Source organism: Festucalex cinctus, chromosome 2 (genome assembly GCF_051991245.1).
Source record: "Festucalex cinctus isolate MCC-2025b chromosome 2, RoL_Fcin_1.0, whole genome shotgun sequence".
NCBI classification, from domain to species: domain Eukaryota; kingdom Metazoa; phylum Chordata; class Actinopteri; order Syngnathiformes; family Syngnathidae; genus Festucalex; species Festucalex cinctus.
In genome coordinates, this window is record NC_135412.1 from 35,378,046 (window position 1) to 35,398,451 (window position 20,406).

The window sequence follows — 20,406 nt, forward strand, 5'->3', positions numbered from 1 at the left end:
TATATATATATATATATATATATATATATATATATATATATATATATATATATATATATATATATTTGTATATATATATATTTGTATATATATATATATATATATATATATATATATATATATATATATATATATATATATATATATTTGATATTGGGGGAAATAAAGAAAGGGGGGAAAAGCCTCTTAAAAAAAAATAAAAATTACTGAACAGTATATGTCACACTAATATCAGTTTTTTGTAATTGGCCCAAATAAGGTGGAGTAATTGTTTTATTGGTTTGATATGTCCATGTATGCACTTAAAAAAAAAAGACACACCATAATAATTAATTGCAAATTATCTTGCGGACTCCCAAACTATGGCATGCGGACCCCATTTTAAGGAGCACTGACTTAGCAGATCAGCGAGGACTATAAGACACCATCTGGTAACCTCTGTATAGTAACAGCTGATGATGTCAGACAGTGAACAGGCGTATCGTAATCGCGGATGTTCTACATTCAGTCTTGTACAGTATTCAAGGAGTCGCCATACTGTTTAAAACTGAGAGCTTGTTTTTGTGGTACTGATTAATGTGAAGGGACACACACTTCTGAATTAACAAATGTCATCAAACGGCCTTTACTTCTATGTTCTCATTAATGACACACTTTTGTAAAGATCATAGGAATGATTTCTTACAATTATCAACAATGATTTAAAAGAGCAGAAAACAAAACAGAAAAAAAACAAAAAACAAAACCAAACAAAAAACAATTGTAAACAGCAGCCATTCACTTTTTATCTTTTTTTTTATTTTGTTTTATTAACAGCACAGTCCAAAAGGCTCATTTTGTTATCAATTAATCCCCTTGTGAATCTGAGTGGTTTATAGGGTGGACACTGTAGTGCCTTAATTAATATCATAGCCAATTCTAAAGATACCTTAAACATCACAGAAATGCCCTTAATTAAGACTTTTAATGACATTAACTCCAAAGCTAGAATTGTGATGGCCTTGAAAATTAATGAACAAACAAGCATTGTTTAGGCAGGCAATTGTGATATTAAGGTTACCAGATTGAGGGAAAAAAAAAAATGACATAGTGGGTAGTGATTGTGAAACATCAATCACAAGCTATTTTCTCTTTCAGGTAACAATCACGAAACAGGGTCAAACTGGTCAAAATGGCGCTTTGGCATCTCAAGAGTCCCTTGGAAAATTACTGTACGTACTCACAAGTTTGCATTGTAACCAAATAAATAAAAGATAAAATACAAGCAGCTCTACATGATGCTCACCTTCCCCCGTTTGGCCTGCAGTGAAGGATGTGTGTGCCTTTATTGCATTTGATTAAAAATAGACTTTGAGGCAAAAAAAAATAAATGTCATTGGAGCAAAGGAGAAACATTGCCCCCATGTGGCAAGGAGAGGTTAGTGCAACCTGAACAAAGCTGACTGGACGGATACATTCCTCTCTCTCGAACCTGGAGGTCAACACCCGCATCTTCCACAGTCTCGGAACGGAGCGATCAAATAAATCGGGTATAATACACAAACATGATTCTCATTAAATAACGACCATGGGCCAAATAATCCAGCATGCTCGGTACTGCGTAAAAAGACGACCCCAGTAGGAAAGAGTACAGAAAGGTGTGACTGCTTGCAGACGACCTCCTGGGGTGTGCTTGGTGTCAGCGCCTTTGCCCAACGGCGGCTGTTACTTGCAGATGGCCTCCAGAGCGTCCAGCGTCCGCTTGATGTCTCGGATCTGCGCCGCCAGGATGTTGATGGGCTGCATGGAGCGGTCCAACTCCTCGCATCGTGCCATCAGCGTGTACATGCCCTGCGGGGCACACCAAGAGTGCATTTATTCAACACAATTTCATGTTAGATTCACGAGTGTCCCAACACGCCTGATCACCTTGATACTCATGTCCACAGACTCTCCCAGGCTGTCCACCGAGTCTCTGTACGTCTGAATGTAGCCCACGCTGAGAGCCGTCATCTGGTCAAGAGGTGCAGAGAGAGGCGAATCATTCGCTGCGATGAGGAAATGAACGACAGATGGTCAAGGGCTCACGTTCTGGATGGTTCCGTTGAGGCTGCGCATCATCATCTCCACACTGTGCGCCACTTCCCGAGTGTGCCTCTGCAGGTCGACGAGGACGTTCGGATCAATGGGCGGGATATCGGCCGGTCGCCGTGACAACCCCCGGCTGTGGTAGATGGGACCGGAACAATCCGCTGCCAAGAATTTAAATTCCGGACATTAGAGGGAGAAAACATGAGGATGGGATTGTGTTTGTTTTTCAACGTATTTTGCAGAGAACATGCTGAATTCAATGAAATTGCACAATGAACTTTGAACTAGGGGTGTCAGGTGATTAAAATTTTTAATTGTAATTAATCACATGACTTCAATAGTTAACTCACGATTAATCACAAATTTTATATCTGTTCTAAATGTACAATAAAATATTTTTGTTCTAGTTTTTCATACTCTTGTTAACATAAAAGTGGAGAAAAGATGAAATAAAATCAGATTAAAATATAATTGATTTAAAATTAAAAAGATATACTGTACTGTTAAAAAACAAAATAAATAAATAAATAAATAAATAGTGTGCTATTGATTTGTGTTGAGGTCATTTGTCTGCCACTAGATGGCATAATTGCATTTGTAAGACATTGGTGACAGCTCATTGCATTTTTCTTTTCATATTAAGAGCTATCTAATCTTTAACATGCCGTAATTTGTGAAATTCTGCACATTTTTAAAATTGTAAAAGACAGCTTGAACCCAATCTCCCACAAATATATGCATTGCTAAATTTTCACATGGACGTGTCTGGAATTCCCCCAGTACAGGCTTTCCAAGTAAGGGGCGGTCAATAATCGCGCGTTAAAAAATTTTGTGGCGTTAAAATAACTTTAACTTAACTCAAATTTAACACACTAATTTTGGCACCCCTATTTTTAACAAAATGAAATAAAGGTGACTGACAAGGAAATATTGGCGGACCATCAGGCTTCAAGTCATCTTTACATGACTGTGTTTTCTTAAAAAAAAAAAAAAAATCTGTTGAGAAATATTGATTTCCACCGTGTCAGTATAGCAGTTCAAAGTCCAGGCTGCAAACGGTCACTCCAAACTTGGTTGCCTTTTTTCAACGACACCATTTAGATAACCAGGACGTTTTAATGTTGCAATCATATTGATACTGTTGACTTATCAGCATACTGGCAGTGCAGATCTTATGCGCTTCCCTGACAGTGACTCAGTCGATCATTAGATTGACAGTCAAGTCTATGAATGTTACATTAGCAGTGTCCGTTTTCAATTCTACCAGCGTAAACAAAGTGTGAGTCAGCCGTCCTAATTACATCAGCAGGTACTGCATTGGCGGCCAGTTGAATCCGGAGGGATGCGTGAAGGGCAGCTGCTGGTTTAATGAGGCAGAAATGCGAGGAAGGTTGAGGGGAGGCATAATGATTCAACACATTTAATTATTCAGATAAGACTCGTACTGAGAGGGTGAAGTTACACGACCAGATGGGGTACATTTCGGGATTATTTTCATAACAATCCCCAAACCATGAATTTGTATCTTTCCTACAATTAAACATGAATAAAATCAAATGTCCTTCCACTAGATGGCAGAAGGTACAATTAAGTAACGTGTGTATCCATCATTAGTGTGTTATTTTCTTTGGCTCTGTGATGTAACATTTTTTGTGCGCTATGTAGGTGATTTGTCTCAAGGGCTGTTAAACACTGCTCTTAGAAACATTAACATCACACAAGTTATGCAAAAGACCTTCAAACACAATTGAGCACAGAATTCAGTATCAAACACAAGGAGAACAGTAGCCGGTTTTCATTTTTCAATACTGCTTAATAAAGCTGTCATTCCTTAGGTACATGTTAAATATTGCATTAACATCATTATCACAACCTTCAACACAAATCACCTTTTTTTCAATAACGCATAGCCCTACTCTGCAAATCGCTGCAAATCAACCACCAGTGCTCAAACATCCATTCTTTATCATGTATTCCTTTTTTTAATGTAAGAAATTGAGTGCAAATGATGAAAACATCAAATACCACAATGTTTCCCAAAGGACATCTGGATTTTCATCACATTCTGCACACAATAGTTGATTTATTTACTTTTTGTTGTGGAAAATGTTGTTTCTTTATCAAACCAAATTTTAGCTAGATGTGTTAAGTGTCATTCAATGTTGTCAATGTGTGTCATGCCTGTGAAAATGTATTTGTGAAGCTTTAAAAATTGGTTACAAAATAGTCATTTGAATTTGTGTTGACATTTTGACCCCCCCCCAAAAAAATCTTTTATTTTTAAACATGAAGCCAATTTCATTTCAATCGATTTGAACATTTTTCACCATAATGTGACTTATGTGTACAATTGAACTGAAAATTGCATAACATGTTTTCCACCATTTGTTTGAGATATTTTGTTATGGATGGCCCAATAAAACTAAGGTCAAACTGTTTGGCCCATAATTCAAAAATGTATGTTTGACACAAACACAACACCACTCATTAACACGAGGAACTTAGAGAAGGTGGAAGGAATTATAAACAGTTCAAAACAGCAGTCGGTGTTTTCACGCATCAGGCTTTTGCAAGAAAAAAAAAAATAGTGATTAAAAGCCTAATAGAACAGATGGAATTGATTTGAAGTTAATCAGAGGCGGTATAATGATAGCAAGTGTGTGCTGACTCCCATTTAACAAGAGCTGAGTTTGAATGTGACTGGTTAATTATGAACGGAGCACACTTCTGCAACCATATTTTCTCACTTCCCCTCTGAAAAAAAAAAAAATCTACTGACTTGCACAGGTTAAATGTCATGGTGAAAAAAAAAAAAAAAGTTTTAAAATGATTTATTTTGCCTGTATTTTAGTACATTACTTTTAAAACCCTGGCATTTGAACAGGGGTGTGTACACTTTTTATATCCACCAAAGTAGGGCTGCTCGATTTTGAATAAGATATTAATCACGATTATTTTGGTAATAATTGTAATTGCGATTATTTTTTGGTACAAAACAATAAAGCGGTTAAACGTAAAAAAAATATGAAGACAAATAACATTATTTGAAACACTATTATGCAAGTTCCTTTTGGATAAAACTAAATTTATTATATTACTTATTATATTTTTTAAAGGTTTAAATGTATAAATTTGAGCAACTCAAAATTAGTATTAATATATATATATATATTTTTTTTACAATTATACTGGTTTTGTAATTGTGGAGTGTAATAATTGAAATTGTAATTGAATTTCGATTAATTGCACAGTCCCACATCGAAGCTGCAGAGCATTTTTTTTTTTCATTTATTTATTTATTTTTACTAGTACAGTGGTCTGCGATTGGCTGGCAACCAGTCCAGGGTGTACCCCGCCTACTGCCCAATGCCAGCTGAGATAGGCTCCAGCACCCCCCGCGACCCTTGTGAGGAATAAGCGGTCAAGAAAATGGATGGATGGATGATAGTACTAAAGAGCACATTGAGTTGCCTTGTGTATGAAATGTGCTATACAAATAAACTTGCCTTGCCTTGCCTTGCCTTACTACTAGTTAAACTCTTGCTGAGAGACAAACGTTTTCACTCCACTGTGGTACTCACAGTCACTGCAGTCCAAGCTGGGCTTTGAGCTCATCTTGATCTTCTGCTCCAGGTTCTTGGTGATGAAGTTGGTGAGGTCTCCCTCATGGCTGACCGTGCCCTCCAGCTCAAGGGCCGAGGAGATGGTTGCCCGTCGACCCTCGGATTGGCCCCCTCTCCCTGCTCCGCGGGCTCCCACTCCACCTATGGAGATGAGTGGCCAGCACATTTGGTTGGAATGAGAAAGCTCTCAGTAGATATTTGGAAATCCTGGTCACTACCTCCACACGCCTGGCTAATCTCATCCAGGCTCTTGCTGTCCTGCATCCCTCGGACGTTGCGGACCCACACCTGGGCCATGACGTGAGGGGGGCAAGGGGCGTCGTCGGAGGGGAGAAGAGGAGGTGGCGCTGGAGGGGAGGAGGAGGAGGTGCTGGGACCTGGTGCTGAAGATGAGTAGTGACGTAAAGACTGGAGGTCAAGAGGTGAGTCAAGGAAGGAAGCAAGAAAGAAGCCCAATTAGCAAGTTATAGTTGCAAACATTTACATCAAAAAAGTAATAATCACCTCAACCTCCTTCCTGTCTCCTGCAGTCTCATTCCGCCACCTGTCATTCTTCTCATCCTCCTCGTCATCCTGTTTCTCTTTTTCCTCCTCTCCGCTGTCCATGTCTGCAGCTACAGGATGTCCTCTCCAAGACGAACGTTCGGACAGCGCTTTCCCTGACCAAGCCTGCTGCAGAGGCTTCACAGTGCCCGAGCCCGCAGGACAGACTAGGGTGGAGTCAGTGTGTGTGTCCTCAGAGGGGGAGAGGTCCATCTCATGAGAGGGGTGTGGAGAAAAACAACCTGTTCTCACATTGTCACCCGTTTCGGTGTCCAAACAACTGACATCGTGAACTCTGTCTTCGCCACTCAAGTGGTTCTCTGTGTGTGTGAGGGAGCCGTCTTCTAACCCCTCCTCAGGAAAGTCCTCTTTATACGCTACACAATACAACAAGCCCGGAATATGAGGACTATTTTCTGAAGAAGGAGGTGTCGCTACCCCGTTTGCCATTTCCGGCACCTCTGTGTCAATCACAGGGGAGCGACTCATCCCTCCACCTGCTGGAGAAGACATGTCACATTTGATGGCATTTTTAAACAAAGGACACATTTTCATTATCAAACTAAACTGGATCTACAGCAACAACTAAACAGACCAGGTTTCACACTGAATAATTTCCATATATAAACTTTAGGGATATTATATTTGGAGTATGTTGTGAGAAAATATGTGCAGAAATAAAAGGTTGAGAAACACGACTATAGTACAATACTTACATACAAATCGGGGTAGGTTGCTCCTGTGTGAGCAGAACTCGGTCGTAAACTGAGGATCCCCTGCACCATAAATCACAAATTCACAGTTTACTACACACAAAAGTGAAGCTAATTTGTCATCAAAACATGCTATAATCTAGCTACAGCTTTATGACATTGCTGTTTAGCTAAGCACTAGCCTAGACCAAGACGAACTTTATAAGCACTAGCATGAAATCACATGACATCATATATCATATCATATTATCACCTATGGCACACTCGCCTCGTAGTTAAAAGAAACAGTGAAAATAGGAACCAACATAAACGAAAATATGAAGGCATTAAAATTGCAACTGAGATGCTGACATTAAAAGATCCAATGAAATGATGTCATTTAGCCGCCCTGCTAGCTGCCTGTCGATAAAGGGTGTATTGTTCAATGGTCTTTTAGCATCGCGCGGCTATCAAGAGCTGCCAAGGCCGCTACAAAACAATGACAGCTGCATGCTATTGTGCGAAAGCTGCATTCCATATAATCTATGAAACAGTGTTTAGATTTGTTCACATCGCAATACAGCACTTACTTTGATGATGTAAACAATCCCGCTGGTAGTTTATGCTGTCAGGAAAACAGATCTAATGTAAAGTCCGTTTGGAAAATCCTTCCCCGCGCAGAGAAACAATTATTTGTTCCGCCTATTTATTTTCCGCGTGGAACAGAAAAGCGCGTTAATGTCTGCACTGTCTTTAACCAAACCCTAAATAATGAATATACTATTTATAGTATATTAATGATCGAGTAAACACAAGGCAGAGCAGTTGTACAGCGCAGTCTTGTGGAGATTTCACAACATCTTCAATCGTCATTGTTGGAAGTCTTTGTGCGCTAGATGGGAACAGCGCATATATTGTGGATGTCCACACATACGCACACAATGTACCTGTAACACTAAAATAACTTGGTTTATTGATTTAAATGTATTTGTATTTATTTTTTTTTTTTTGCATTTTAGAAAATGTATTAGTATATTAATTTATATCAATTAGTAAATTTGAATCTATTTATTATAAATAATAAATTAACTTACTACAAACAATTTCACATGCATGTAAATTTATTTTACTTAGTAACTCAAATACATTTATTATATATAGTAAATTAAGCAGCACAGTGTTTGGTTTCGGCCTTCCTGTGTAGAAGCTGTCATGCTTGTTCGCACACGTGATCCCAGAGGTCAGGTTTACCCCACCTGTCGCGCAAAGTCAGCATAGGCTCAAGCCTCCTGAAAAAGCGGTACAACTATAGAGAAAATGAATGGATGAAAAAGTAGCTATTGATGCCAGCTCTGGGCATATTTACAAACTTTGACCACAGTGTGGCGGTATTAGCAAGGTTACCAAATGCATTCAGTCTGGGATAGCCTCACTGCAAGAGGAAAAGAGGGCCACAAATCACAATGCAAGGAAAATGAGAGCCACGAGACCCCAAAACAAAGAGCTGGGGTCAAGAAAGCAAGGGTCAAGAAAGCCTGGGCTTCCAAGACCCCCAGGCAATGCCACGGCGCATCGAGGTAGTGGTTAAGGCAAAGGGAAGCCAACCAACTATTGAAGATTGACATATCGTTTTGCTGCGATTGGCTGGCAACCAGTCCAGGGTGTCCCCCGCCTACTGCCCAGAGCCAGCTGAGATAGGCGCCAGCACCCCCCGCAATCCTTGTGAGGAATAAGCGGTCAAGAAAATGGATGGATGGATGGATATCGTTTTGAAAATATCATCTACCCATCCATCTTTTTTTTTTTATTATTTTTTTTTTTTTATGCAAAACACTGGCAAGCATGCATCTTGATTTCTTCACATTATTGTAATTTTTTGACATCCTGTTTTCATGGGTTTTATGAGCTGGAAACCCAAATAATGTAAAAAATAAACAAATAAATACTTGAAATCACTTAAGCTGTGGGCCCTGAATCTATAATTACTAAATTACCACTGATTGTCACATCCACCGAAGTGGGGTGAAATTTGTTCTCCGCATTTAACCCATCCCCTGGGGGAGCGGTGAGCAGCAGCAGGGGCCGCGCTTGGGATAAACTATGAAAGTTTGACTTTTTGAATGGAATTACGGAAATTATTGAACTTTTCGAGGATATTCTACTTTTTTTATGAGCACCTGTAGTCTTCAGTAAACGGGATGTGGGTTTTTGAGGTTCAAATCCCCAGCGACCCACATGCTTAACCACTAACCATCAGTGCTGTCCAATAAAAAAGTCAGTTATGCATAATATGTCCCATTTAATACTTGTCAATTTGACATTTATTAGGAGGGTTAAACACGCACACACACGTCACATTAAAAAATGTGAAGAGTGGAAAGTCACTTGTGCTGCCAGTAAAATAACTGACATAAATAATAAGCACAAAATCCCCTCTGTGACTGAAGAAGTGCGGGCTGAGAATAACGGTGCTGCCATTGTCATCATCTCCTTGCAATAAGTTGCATGTGCGCACATCATAAATCATACTGACTTGCCTGTGCACTGAGGGCCCTTTAATGAAATGGCGCTTAAAATCATTTAAGTCAGTGGAAAGTCGGCGTATGTGGACGCACCGCCACCGCGGCTGCTCAGGGAAGACGAGGAGGAAAAGGAGGAGGAGAAGAAGGTCACCACATGAAAGAAGCTGATGAAGGAGTGTAATGTAACCCAGCTGCTCCCTCTTTTTGTCGCTGGCTCGTTGTCAATGGGAGAGCAACCACTTGATCCCATTTACTCTCTTTCCAGTCCTCTGACAAGCCTCAAAGGCCGCGACAATTAACCAAACACGATTACAACACTCCAATAAGTCCACTCAATCGTTTTCACAGTTCCCCCTTCAAAAAAAAGAAAAAAAAAAAAGAAAAGAAAAACTCACTTAGTGGCTAGTCTGACCAGTCAGCATCTTTTAAGAAGGCCTCAAAAGGCTTTGACCCGCCGCCATGAGATTGGCTGAGAAGAGCTTGACATTCCTTTAAAGCTGCACTTTATAACAATTTACCCAAAAATAGCTTTACAATAGCCTTTTAGTTGACCATTTATGACTGAAACATTGTTTAATTAGTAGATTAACACCTTATAGCTGTTCAGAACTCCTGCCGGCCTCTGACCAATAGTTTTCAGACTGCCGACGTGATGTCATGTGCTCACTGTGTACATGAAGAACGGAAAATGCAGTTCATTTTTCGGCCACAGGTGGCAGTAGTGATTTGAAATTCGATTTTCTGTGGTTAGTAGCTTTAAAAATGAACAACCTGTTGTGTGTGTGAGATCCCCCTTGTTTGTACTCACTAAAAAAATGAAAAACATCAATAAAAATATTGGACAAAAAAAAATATGAGTGAGAATAATGTTATTATATTTCAATTAACTACAGTAGGCCTATATTTGAGGAGAAGACAGCTACATTAAAGCGCCAAATACTACATGTCTGATTAAAATGCTGGGCGAGATTGAAGGACGGCGCAGGCCGCAGGCTGTGTGTGGCCCACAGGTCATACTTGCCTGACCCCTGCTGTAGACAGTTGACGTGTGTCTTCTGTGTAGAAGTGTTTGATCACAGCCTCGTTTATACAACATGGCTCACATGCCCATTTTGTTTTTGACACTTTCGACATTCACGTGTCACCGTGAACAAAAGCTCTTTTCAACAGCCGCAGCACAAATGGCTCTCTTCACGTATCCATTCAGTGCAGTCGAGGCACCCTGTGCTTGCATGTGACAATAGAGCTTTAAAAAAAAATAAAAATCAGACAGTCGGCCACGTTTCATGTTCTCAAGATAGTGTTTTTGATCTGACTTGGTGGATTTATTTGCTCCAATCTACCTCTCAGTTTTTAGTTTTATGAGTTGACATATGTTCTTTCATTTCTTTACTTCATTAACCAAAAATAGCTTGCTAACATATGTGAAGAGGCAAAAATAATAACAAATCAGCAAAGTTGTTCACCCTTGAAGTGACAATGGTTCACTCCAGTCTGTTTGGTCAGTAAAATTTGTGAAGTGGTGATGCATGGACTAGATAAAGCCAAGTGGCCCATACATTTCAATCATCCATCAATCCATTTTCTATGCCATCTGTCCTCATTAGGGTGTCGGATGAGGTGTAACCTATCCCGGCCCAGGTTGGGCGAGAGGTGGGAAACATCCTGGCCTGATTGCCGGTCAAAGGCTGTACATTTCTTTCAGTCAAACTAATTCTAACTGGTTGTGAGGCCCGCCCCGTTATGTCAACTGCAATGCAAGTAACCAAATATGGTACCTTCCAACACACGTCACCTGCATTTGAAAGCAACACAAAAAGAATCCATACAGCTTTGCATGACACGTTTAGTTCTTTCCAATGCATTTACTGGCTTTTCAAACGATGATATTTATTAATTAACTCACTAAATGTTCTCAGATAGGTCCAATGACTGGATTTTGCCTGTATACTCAAAAACAGTCTTTCAGCTTTTATATAATAACACACAGTACTTGGAAGTTTCCAGTTCATGAATGGCTGGAAGCAGTAAAAGAGTGAGCACATAACTTGTGAGGGAAATAAATACACAGAGACAAAAAACAAAAACAAAAAAAAAACATGTGAACCCATTTTGTTGGACTAACACTTTTAAAATTAAGAAAACTCCCACAATCAATGATGTCATGTTTGTCCACGACGTCCCTTCCACAAGGCTTGCTTTATTTTACAGAATGTACATTGGATCACCGACGATATGTTCCTCATCGGCCGAGACTTTTCCAAAATGCATCAGACACAAAACAAACAAACAAACAAACAAACAAATAAACAAAAACATGCACGTTCTGTACAGAGTCCAAAGACAGTCCACTTGTGGCTCCTCTTTGAAATTCATCCATGGTGGATTGAACTCAAGCCAAAGTCTTTTTGCAACGCAGCTTGTTTTCGTGTGCGTGATAAGACTGATAACACACTCTCAAAATATGATGTAAATACTCTCACCAATATTTGTGGGGTGAGCTGCAAGAACTGACATAAGTCCGATTGTGTTCACTTCGATTAGTGTGTGAGCCTCTGCAGGGGAGCACCAAACTCCCTAAAAATACATAAAAAGTAGAAATATCGACACATGCAAAATTCAAACGACATTTTCAAGAAGTCTCAGTTGAGTTTCTTAACAGTTACTCGACAATTCTTTTGCTTTTCTTTCTCGTTTTGTGACCACCATAGAAGGGTATTAGCGATATCAAAGAAAAATAAATTGCTGTCCTGGTTGCTCAGTACACTACAGCAAAGTGGATAATAGAGAAGAATGAAATGTACACCAGTGAGCTGCATTTTTATGAAGCCACTCACCTCCCAAGCACATAAAGAAATCTCAGTCTGCACGCATGTCATACAAATGACTGTTTTTACATTCTGTTCTTATTTCACACAGCTACGAATGTTGAGAACTTGTACAGGTAGGTTTTGTAATGGTAATATTTGGACCCTAGAAAAGAAGAATATGCCAATGGGGAAATTTATTCGTCTTATTTCTGACCATCATCCTTGAACAGATTGTGTTTGACTGTAAAAGTTCCACTGTAATATTTAATAACATTTTTTTAAGCATAATGTCATTATCATATAGACCACATGCTTTTTTTTTTTTTTTTTTTTTTTTTGTACCAGCCAGGACACCTCCTATACGTTTGTTCGCAAACGCATGCTGCTGCGCTTCATGTTTGACTTTATCTGAGACGTTTCAAAATTAATGACACTTCAATAGCTGCAGGCGGAGCCCTTGAGCAAGCACTCCATGTATGAGGTGTCATTTAAAACAACATACCCATGTTTATTGTATCACAACTTCTTCAGTCAAGCCAGCCCAACTCCTCTGTGCCTTCACATTACAACATTTAAAATGACATGACCAGAACTGCCTTTTAGCCTGATTTAAGCATGATAAGCCTTTCTACTTACATTTGACATTTTCTTTAGAGTTTACTTTAGGCCAGGGGTGGGCCTTGAGGGCCGAAGTCCTGCAGGTTTTGGAGGTTTCCCTCTTCCAACACAAGCTGATTCCAATCAACAGGATCGTTATCAGGCTTATGTAGAGCCTGATGATGAGCTGATCATATATCAGCTGTGTTGGAGAAGCGAAGCATCCAAAACCTGCAGGATTCTGGCCCTCGAGAACCGAGTTTGCCCAGCCCTGCTTTAGGCCATATTTTAGATGACTAGTTGCTCCTTCGTCATTGTAATGTCATTATATGAAGGTATGCCTTTAATCTGAGGGCAATCAAATCAAAGATTCTACGTTTATGTACAATATTTACTTTCTGGATTTGGAATTTATGATGAAAAATCAATCGTCCACATGAGTTCAGTTCAGTTTGAAAACACGGTAATAAAAGCACTTTCTCACTGTGAATATTTTAACATGGTATGCTACTGTATATACACTACACACAAAAAGTTAGGGGAGTCCAGGCTTCAGTTAACATTCTAGGTTGAACCTAATATGAACTATGACCTTCACAATTGAATTGAATTTGACCATCTCTGTACTGTTCAACTGTTCATTGTAACTTGTTTCAATACTTTCTGTACAACTTGCTGTTCTGTATCAACGAGCTGGATGGCAATATTCACAATGGGTGTTTTGATCCATGAATGGACCGATACATTTTCAAGGTCATCCATTTCAGTGCCTTTCCATGACTCTTCTGTCTCTCTGTATCTCTGTGGTCATGTCCCTCGGAGGATCTGTTTGAATCCTTGCAAATGTTGTCAAGTTACTGTTGATCAATTGTTATGCCTTATCTTGGTCTCATAATGTCAAAATGTAAGGTCACAATGAGGCCACTTGTCAATGTTTTGATGCATTTTAGATTCATCCTGAAAGCCAAATTTCACAAACATTTAGTGAGTAGAGTATTAGATCATGGAAAATATTGCTTTCCATGACGATTGTCACTGATGTCAACAAGAGTGGAAAGTGTCGTTTGTAGTTGGGAACATGCACAAGCACAAAACGGATCCTCAAGGAGTTACTTTTTCCACATATGCAATATTTACATTGTGAACAAGAGTTCCATTCAGTCAAAGTGTAACATGGACACGCATCTGATCCACCATTCTGCTTTGCCACCACAAGTATTCCATCTGATTACTTCTTTAGTTCCAGAGCAGTCAACAAGACTGCTGGGCAAATGTCTACCATTGTGAAGCTCACTTTAAACAGTGTACTAAAAGTAAAGTGTACTAAAAAGGAGGATGCATTTTTTTAAGATGCATGCAAATGTCTTTGGGGGCTAGAATTCATGACTGACTTGAATATGCTTATTTCATTGTTTTATCAATGGACAGAGGCGCTTATTATTATTATTATTTTTAAAGGATATTCTATGGCTAAGCTGAAAAAAATATGTTGAATGTCAAGTCAAGTCAATATGTGTGATTTGTATTCTAAAACGCACAAAGCTGAAGTATCCAGAGTATTGTGTGCCTGTTTCTGGCATTATATACACTCAAGTGAGTCATAAATTCTGGTCCACCCTGAACAAGATGTGTGTGTAGACATGCATGTGCGCATTTGCTCTGCAGCACGTTCAAGCGCTCCTCGGCGCTCTTTGCTGTGGTTTGCTCCTGCTCTTCCTACCCGCCGCTCTCCCTCCTCCTGCTCCTCCTCCCTTTCCTCCCCCATGCTTGTGCCTCTCCGCCCTCGCCTTCTCTTTGGCGGCCTGCACCGCCGTGTCGCCGTGGCGACGGTGGTTGCGAGGCGGGCGGTACCCGAGAGCGCGGCAGTGCTGGCCCAGGTTCCTCGGGTGAACCAGCATCATGGCGTCGCCGTACCAAGGCTGATGACGCGAGGAGTCGGACCAGGCCGTCATCAGTCGCTCGGCCGAGGGGCTCCAGACCGCCAGGTGGACGGTGACGGAGGTCCAGTGGTAGCCGTGCTCCTCCACTTGGCAATGGTAGACACCGCTGTGAGACAGCTCGGCCCGACGGATGAGGACGCCTCGTTCGATCACCACCACCTGCTCGCCTGACATCACCTGTGGGGAACATTTGGTTGAATAATGCTGCATTCGAGGAAAGTGGGAAGTCGGACTTTTCAGACTTGTGTACGGGAACGCCCCCTTGAACTGAGAAATCCCACTTGCGAAGTCGTAAAAAAACAAAGTTCCCCGACTTCACCGACCGACTTCGACGTGACGTCACTATACAATGGCGACCACTATGGAAACACATACCGTGAATTGTAAAACACAATTTACTCAATTATAAAACTAAATATAGCTTTCTCCATCATAAACATTCAACATGACTTCATGTAACACAATGTACGTGACAATATGCCGCTACCTCTATGCATGAAATTATACGGTGAACTACTAAACTGAGATAAGATAAATACATAAACGAAGCAAAACTACAAGTTTGCTGGAGGTCAAAATGTGTTTTGAGGACCAAAATAAAAATCTATTTATAATTAGCCACCATTTTGGGTGTTTACTTTCGCCTCAAATGCTTTCGGGTCGGAACTGTGAAAAGCCAACTGGGATAAATCCAACTTCCGACCTTCCTCAAATGCAGCATAAGAATTGGCTGAAGTCACATGATACTGGCCTATTGTTTGCGAGAAACAAGCTACAAACCAAGGGCTAGCTTGATGTTTATGCTAGCAAAACATTTTCCCAAAGTTTAAAGTTGACTAACAAAAAATGCATAATTAACTTAAGCATAAATGAAATAACACACTTTAATTGTACTGTGTTGGCCCAATTTTCCTGCCCAGCACAATTCTAGCGCAAATTGTGTGTTTGTCTTTCTTTTCGTATTTACGTTGACCTGCCAGGGGCACAGCATACCAGCATAGCACAGCACGGCCTACCAAATTCTTAAACACGATCAACCACACTTGCCCTTTAGCGCATTTCCTAATTTGCAAGAAGTTCTATTAATGGCTCTATTATCATCATCACACTTTTTTTCTTCTCCTGTGTGAACTTATCCCTTTTGGCTCCCGAGGTTTGTTTTTCCATAAAATGCTGGTTGAACTCCAATATGTACCGGTGTGTTATGATTTTGACTTCCCTGTATTTTTTCAAGTTGAACTGAACATATGTACCTGGTTTAGTTCAGGGCTGTTTTCTCCAGCTTGCTTGTACCATGTGACAGCAGCGTGCCTGGATCGGGGAAGACATTCCAAGTAGGTGCTGTTGCCCTCGGCAACCATCATCAACCTCTGTTCGGCCTCAACCCGAAGCCCGGCTGACAGAGTGCAAGGAAGAGATGGAAAAAGATTCAAGTGAGTTGGCGTTTCATGAGCATTTTGTTGGTGTCTAAATATGAAAGAAGCAAGGCAATTGTTGGCTTGTCTGGACTGTTGCCATTGACTATATTGTGGTAAATTAATTTTACATACAAAAGTAAATAAGACACAAAAACAAACAGTAAAGTAAAGTGAGTAAAGTTATTTTTTTTTTATCTGTTCTCCTATCCATTAGTAAATGCGAAGAGATAATGTTCTACTCTATTTCAGTGAAGATCAGTAATTTGCCTACATGAGGCCCAAAGAGTGGCCTCAGATTGGACACATATGTTGATCCAGGACCTTCCAAAAATAACGCTGTCAAACATTTGCAAGAAGCTAAAGAGCGTAGTGCAGCTTTGGTAATTGCACCAAATCTGTTTCTTCCTTGGCCGATGCCTGCAACCTCCACACAATCTTGTGGAAATCTCTCATTTTGTGTTGCGCTGTTATGAAAATAGTCTTTTACCTCCTTGTCTGACACATTGAGTTAATGGATCCTCATCCTCGCCCAGGTGTCGAGCATTCCTCCTGCACAAAACAAACACACACACACACACACAAGACATCAGTTCCTACTCTTTTCAAGACCTAATTTACTAAGAGTCTTACTAAGCAAATAATGACAAACCATGCTTTACATAGTTTCGCTGTTAAGTCAAGTAGTAGCTAAGAATTGTGCTGGTTGCATGACATCAGACATTTCTGACTGTGTGAAACCACATATGGGATGTGCTCACATTATTGGCACAACATAACATCTGTAGAGCTGCCTTGTCCAAATTGACTCATCAATACTCTTACTATGAATAAAGCCACAAATATTTCAAGCATATTTGATTCCTTCCCCCTTCTCATTTCTGTGTGTTTTCCATGACTGGGGAAAATCTCTCATCAGTTTCCAGGTTTTTAATGATGTATGCAAGCCATGTACTCCAGGGATTCCCAAGCAAGACGTCTTCTAAAGCGGTGTGAAAATGCCGGATTTGGCAAATCACCAAGAAGTTTCATGACATTGTACATTGCCCCTTCCATCTATCATCCAACTTCGACCACATCTTGTTCACTGAGCTGGCATGTGGGCATAAGACACATTGGTGTATAGGTGCCACTCAACCACAGGGAACAGTTAGACAGTCACTCATATTGATGCATACATACGGACAAGGGAGAGTTCAGTTAGCTAATAATCAGGTTTTTGAAACGTGCTTTGACGCAAGCATGGGGATAAAATGCAAACTCCACGAAGAAAATTGTTTTCATGTCATTAAAAATCAAGCTTATTTTGTATTTTTTTACTCAATCTATATAGCCTATACAGTATAATTACTGGCCTTCTCTAGCCTTAACCTAACGCCAAACATATATTCAATCCAAGACATTTTGAGCCCTCTATTTCACGAGTATAATATTAGTATATGAGCATAATTCAGATTTTTGGAAATACTAAATATATTTGTTTCGTCTGTTTATTATTGTATTTTTGACAATTATAAAGCATTGTGACCCGATGTATCAAATATGACACAAATCAAAACTCATAGGTGGAAATTGATTTTCAAAAAAATTTGGTTTTGGTTTGTCCAAAAGGACCAATAAATATTAACAAAGAATCAGATTTTTTTTTCTCATATTTTTCATGGTACAGGCTTTATTGGGTTAAATGAGGTTATACTTTTGTTGATGGCACAAGAAAAAAAAAATTGTTTTCAGGTTTGGAATCGCTGCTGTGTTCCAAGCATTCCATTGTTTTTCTCAAGGCCTGAGTTGACTGGAGCATAGAAAACTGTGTGACTGTCACATTAGATGAGGCTGGGGGGAGGGGGAGTCGGTGACACAGAGGGGGTCTCGTCAGGGGCCTCAATTTGCCCAGCACATTTTCACAGCCCTCTTATATTATTATATTGGTTGTTGGCAAAGAGCAAGGACAGTTGACGGGGGCAGACAAGGGATGAGTCTGGGGGGTTTCTGTGGCGATGGAAAATGTTCACCAGTGAGATCTGAGTTCAATTGTAATCTAAAACAGGCTTCAAAAAGGCAGGGCTGTTTTACACAATTTAAGCCTCATGTGTTTCTTCTTTGCTTCTCAAACTTTACAAATTCTGTGTGGTTTGCCTTCCGACAAATTGGAAATGGGGCTCGTACCTGCGCACAGTGGGCATGTAGGGGCTGCAGGCGTGTCCGTCCCACGTGCAATATGGGTCTCTGGCCAGGCAACATTCAGCACAGGCTTCACCGTATAGCTCACACTGGTACAGTCTCAGCTGGGAGACCCCTTCCCTGGAGCCCACAAACAACCACTGCTGCATGGATAGAAGAAGCATCAATGTGTGGCGTAATAACAGGAAACACATACTGGTTTAATCATGTACATTTCTATGTGTGCACATGTGTCATCTCTTCATGACTGTTGGGACTGGGATTGGGTAACCATAGCAACTGTCCTAGGTGTGGAGATGAGCTATGCGTGTGATAGTGTTCCTGTCTCATTGGTTGAGTAAGGAAAGTATGTTTTTGTCAGTGTTTGTCTCATCTGTTACCTTCTTTTTTGAGAGGGTCATCACGGTCACTGGTGATTTGTACTGGGAGGAGAACACAAAACAATGACAATTAATTACTCAAGTGAAACTCAAGAGACAGCAAAGCTGCTCCTCTGTATCTTAATTGAATTCATCTTCCTGGTAAACTGTAGTTTGACAGATGCATAACAGGCAGAACATTTTGAACTTAAAATTGATCTCATCAGATCTTGACACTGCTAGTGAACAAAGTCCTCACAAGTTACCGGTACTCTTTCATGCCATTGTAACCATTCTTGGCAAAAAAAAAAAACTTAACTGTACTTGGTCCAGGCAGATGCAATAGAACAAAAACACATATTGACAAGCAGGTCAAATGACTGAAACTGTACGCTACCTGGAAAACCTCCAACTGCTCCAGAGTTACCTCCTGACTTGGATCGTGTTCTCTGGGCAGATGGATGGCCTTCAGCACCAGGCCAGAGTCTGCAGCAAAAACATCCCATTTGAAACATGACAAAAACCTGTTCTGGAAAGGAAAAGGCCTACATGGAAAGAACTGGGCTCAGTGTACCTGTGCCGATGAAGAGAACATCATAGGTGCTGTCCACAGCTTCGACTCTGTCTACCAGCAGTTTGCTAAACTTGTAGCGAACACCCACTCTGACAAGAAGGGGGCGCTCTCCCAAGGGCAACACATTTTCCTACACAAGTGCAGACATTTTGTTCAACTTTAGCACATTATTTATTGAATGCTTAATGATAATCATCTCCCTCAAAGGTATTTGCACCAAAACACAAAATCTTAACATTGGTGTACTGTAATGAAATAAAACATGAGTTGACCTCGAGCAGCGGGTGAGTCCTGCTGAAGAAGATGACATCATCAGGATATTCCCTGGTGGAGCTGTAGCTTCCATACGTGCTGCTGGGACACTGTGATAGAAAAAACAAGGTCAGAGAGTCACTTTTATGACCTCTAATTTACCTGTTACATTATACTGGACTCCCTCACCAAGGAGGCAATCATGTCGTTTATGTGTGTTTCAAGGCTTGTGGGTGTGTCTGCGGTAGGATTTAATTTAAAAAAAAAAAAAAAAAAAAAGTCCTAGGGCCATTCAAACTGTGCTGAAGCGAAATTCTCCCTCAATGTCTTGTCTCATGTTCATACTGCTATTGTATTAATTGTGACATGTACATGTACTGTATATGTTTGCAGTGGATTTTTTTTTTTTTTTTTTTTTTACTTTGGTCATTATCACAAGTCATTGTACTTATTTATATTGTATTAAATACAATTAAACACATGGTATACTTTATTATATTACATTATTATATAATATAAATAAAAATAATGAATGCACAAACACAGTGGACTTAATGTGTCAAATGTGCTCAAGCATGGCTCAAATGGCCTGGTGTGCACACCCAAAGAAACAAATTGTGATCATATTCAATATACTAGTAGATGGCTACCCTAATTTCTATCTTCACAATATTTTGGTTTGTTTGTTAGCAGGATGATACTCAATAACTTAATACAGGACACTTTTCAATTGCATACTTGGTTCTGCTCAGCTCTTCTATTCTTGGTTTGGCCGTTTGGGGAAGTCGGTCTTCCACTTAAAAAGTACCACAGGAAGTGGTGAAAAGC

At 40.1% G+C, this 20,406-nt stretch overlaps 2 protein-coding genes across 6 annotated transcripts in view; both read right to left on the reverse strand.

Moving 5' to 3' along the window:
- Nucleotides 1–331: 331 nt before the first annotated feature.
- Nucleotides 332–7,616, reverse strand: borcs6 (BLOC-1 related complex subunit 6). 4 transcript variants are annotated; one of them, XM_077514849.1, is made up of 8 exons: nt 7,519–7,613; nt 6,953–7,012; nt 6,198–6,733; nt 5,912–6,101; nt 5,652–5,834; nt 2,068–2,231; nt 1,909–1,992; nt 332–1,830 (listed from the first exon to the last, which is right to left on the reverse strand). In XM_077514849.1, exons 3-8 carry the CDS (start codon nt 6,723–6,725, stop codon nt 1,705–1,707), a joined length of 1,275 nt encoding a protein of 424 aa, XP_077370975.1. In that variant the 5' UTR covers nt 6,726–6,733; nt 6,953–7,012; nt 7,519–7,613; the 3' UTR covers nt 332–1,704. The 4 variants fall into 4 exon arrangements, with proteins under 4 accessions (XP_077370975.1, XP_077370977.1, XP_077370976.1 ...); XM_077514851.1 differs by lacking the exon at nt 7,519–7,613 and adding an exon at nt 7,218–7,384; XM_077514850.1 differs by lacking the exon at nt 7,519–7,613 and adding an exon at nt 7,218–7,383 and having other exon boundaries at nt 6,198–6,736.
- A 3,996-nt stretch (nt 7,617–11,612) lies between these two features.
- sema3h (sema domain, immunoglobulin domain (Ig), short basic domain, secreted, (semaphorin) 3H) overlaps nt 11,613–20,406 on the reverse strand; it is a 56,120-nt gene continuing 47,326 nt past the window's right edge. Inside the window, exons 11-18 of one of the 2 annotated variants that reach the window (XM_077514853.1) lie at nt 19,599–19,688; nt 19,327–19,456; nt 19,150–19,238; nt 18,774–18,815; nt 18,379–18,533; nt 16,703–16,764; nt 16,051–16,193; nt 11,613–14,974 (exon numbers count right to left, since the gene is read on the reverse strand). In XM_077514853.1, the coding sequence (XP_077370979.1) occupies nt 14,528–14,974; nt 16,051–16,193; nt 16,703–16,764; nt 18,379–18,533; nt 18,774–18,815; nt 19,150–19,238; nt 19,327–19,456; nt 19,599–19,688 (1,158 nt within the window). In that variant the 3' untranslated portion in view covers nt 11,613–14,527. Of the gene's footprint in view, nt 14,975–16,050; nt 16,194–16,702; nt 16,765–18,378; nt 18,537–18,773; nt 18,816–19,149; nt 19,239–19,326; nt 19,457–19,598; nt 19,689–20,406 lie in introns of both variants that reach the window. The other variant, XM_077514852.1, reaches the window with a different exon arrangement.

Coding starts and splice junctions, on each gene's coding strand:
- borcs6 (XM_077514849.1), bottom strand. CDS start 6,725: ATGAGTCGCTCCCCTGTGATTGACACAGAGGTGCCGGAAATGGCAAAC. Junction 1,993..2,067: donor TCAACGGAACCATCCAGAAC/GTGAGCCCTTGA, acceptor CCTCTTGACCAG/ATGACGGCTCTCAGCGTGGG. Junction 1,831..1,908: donor CTGTGGACATGAGTATCAAG/GTGATCAGGCGT, acceptor TGTGCCCCGCAG/GGCATGTACACGCTGATGGC.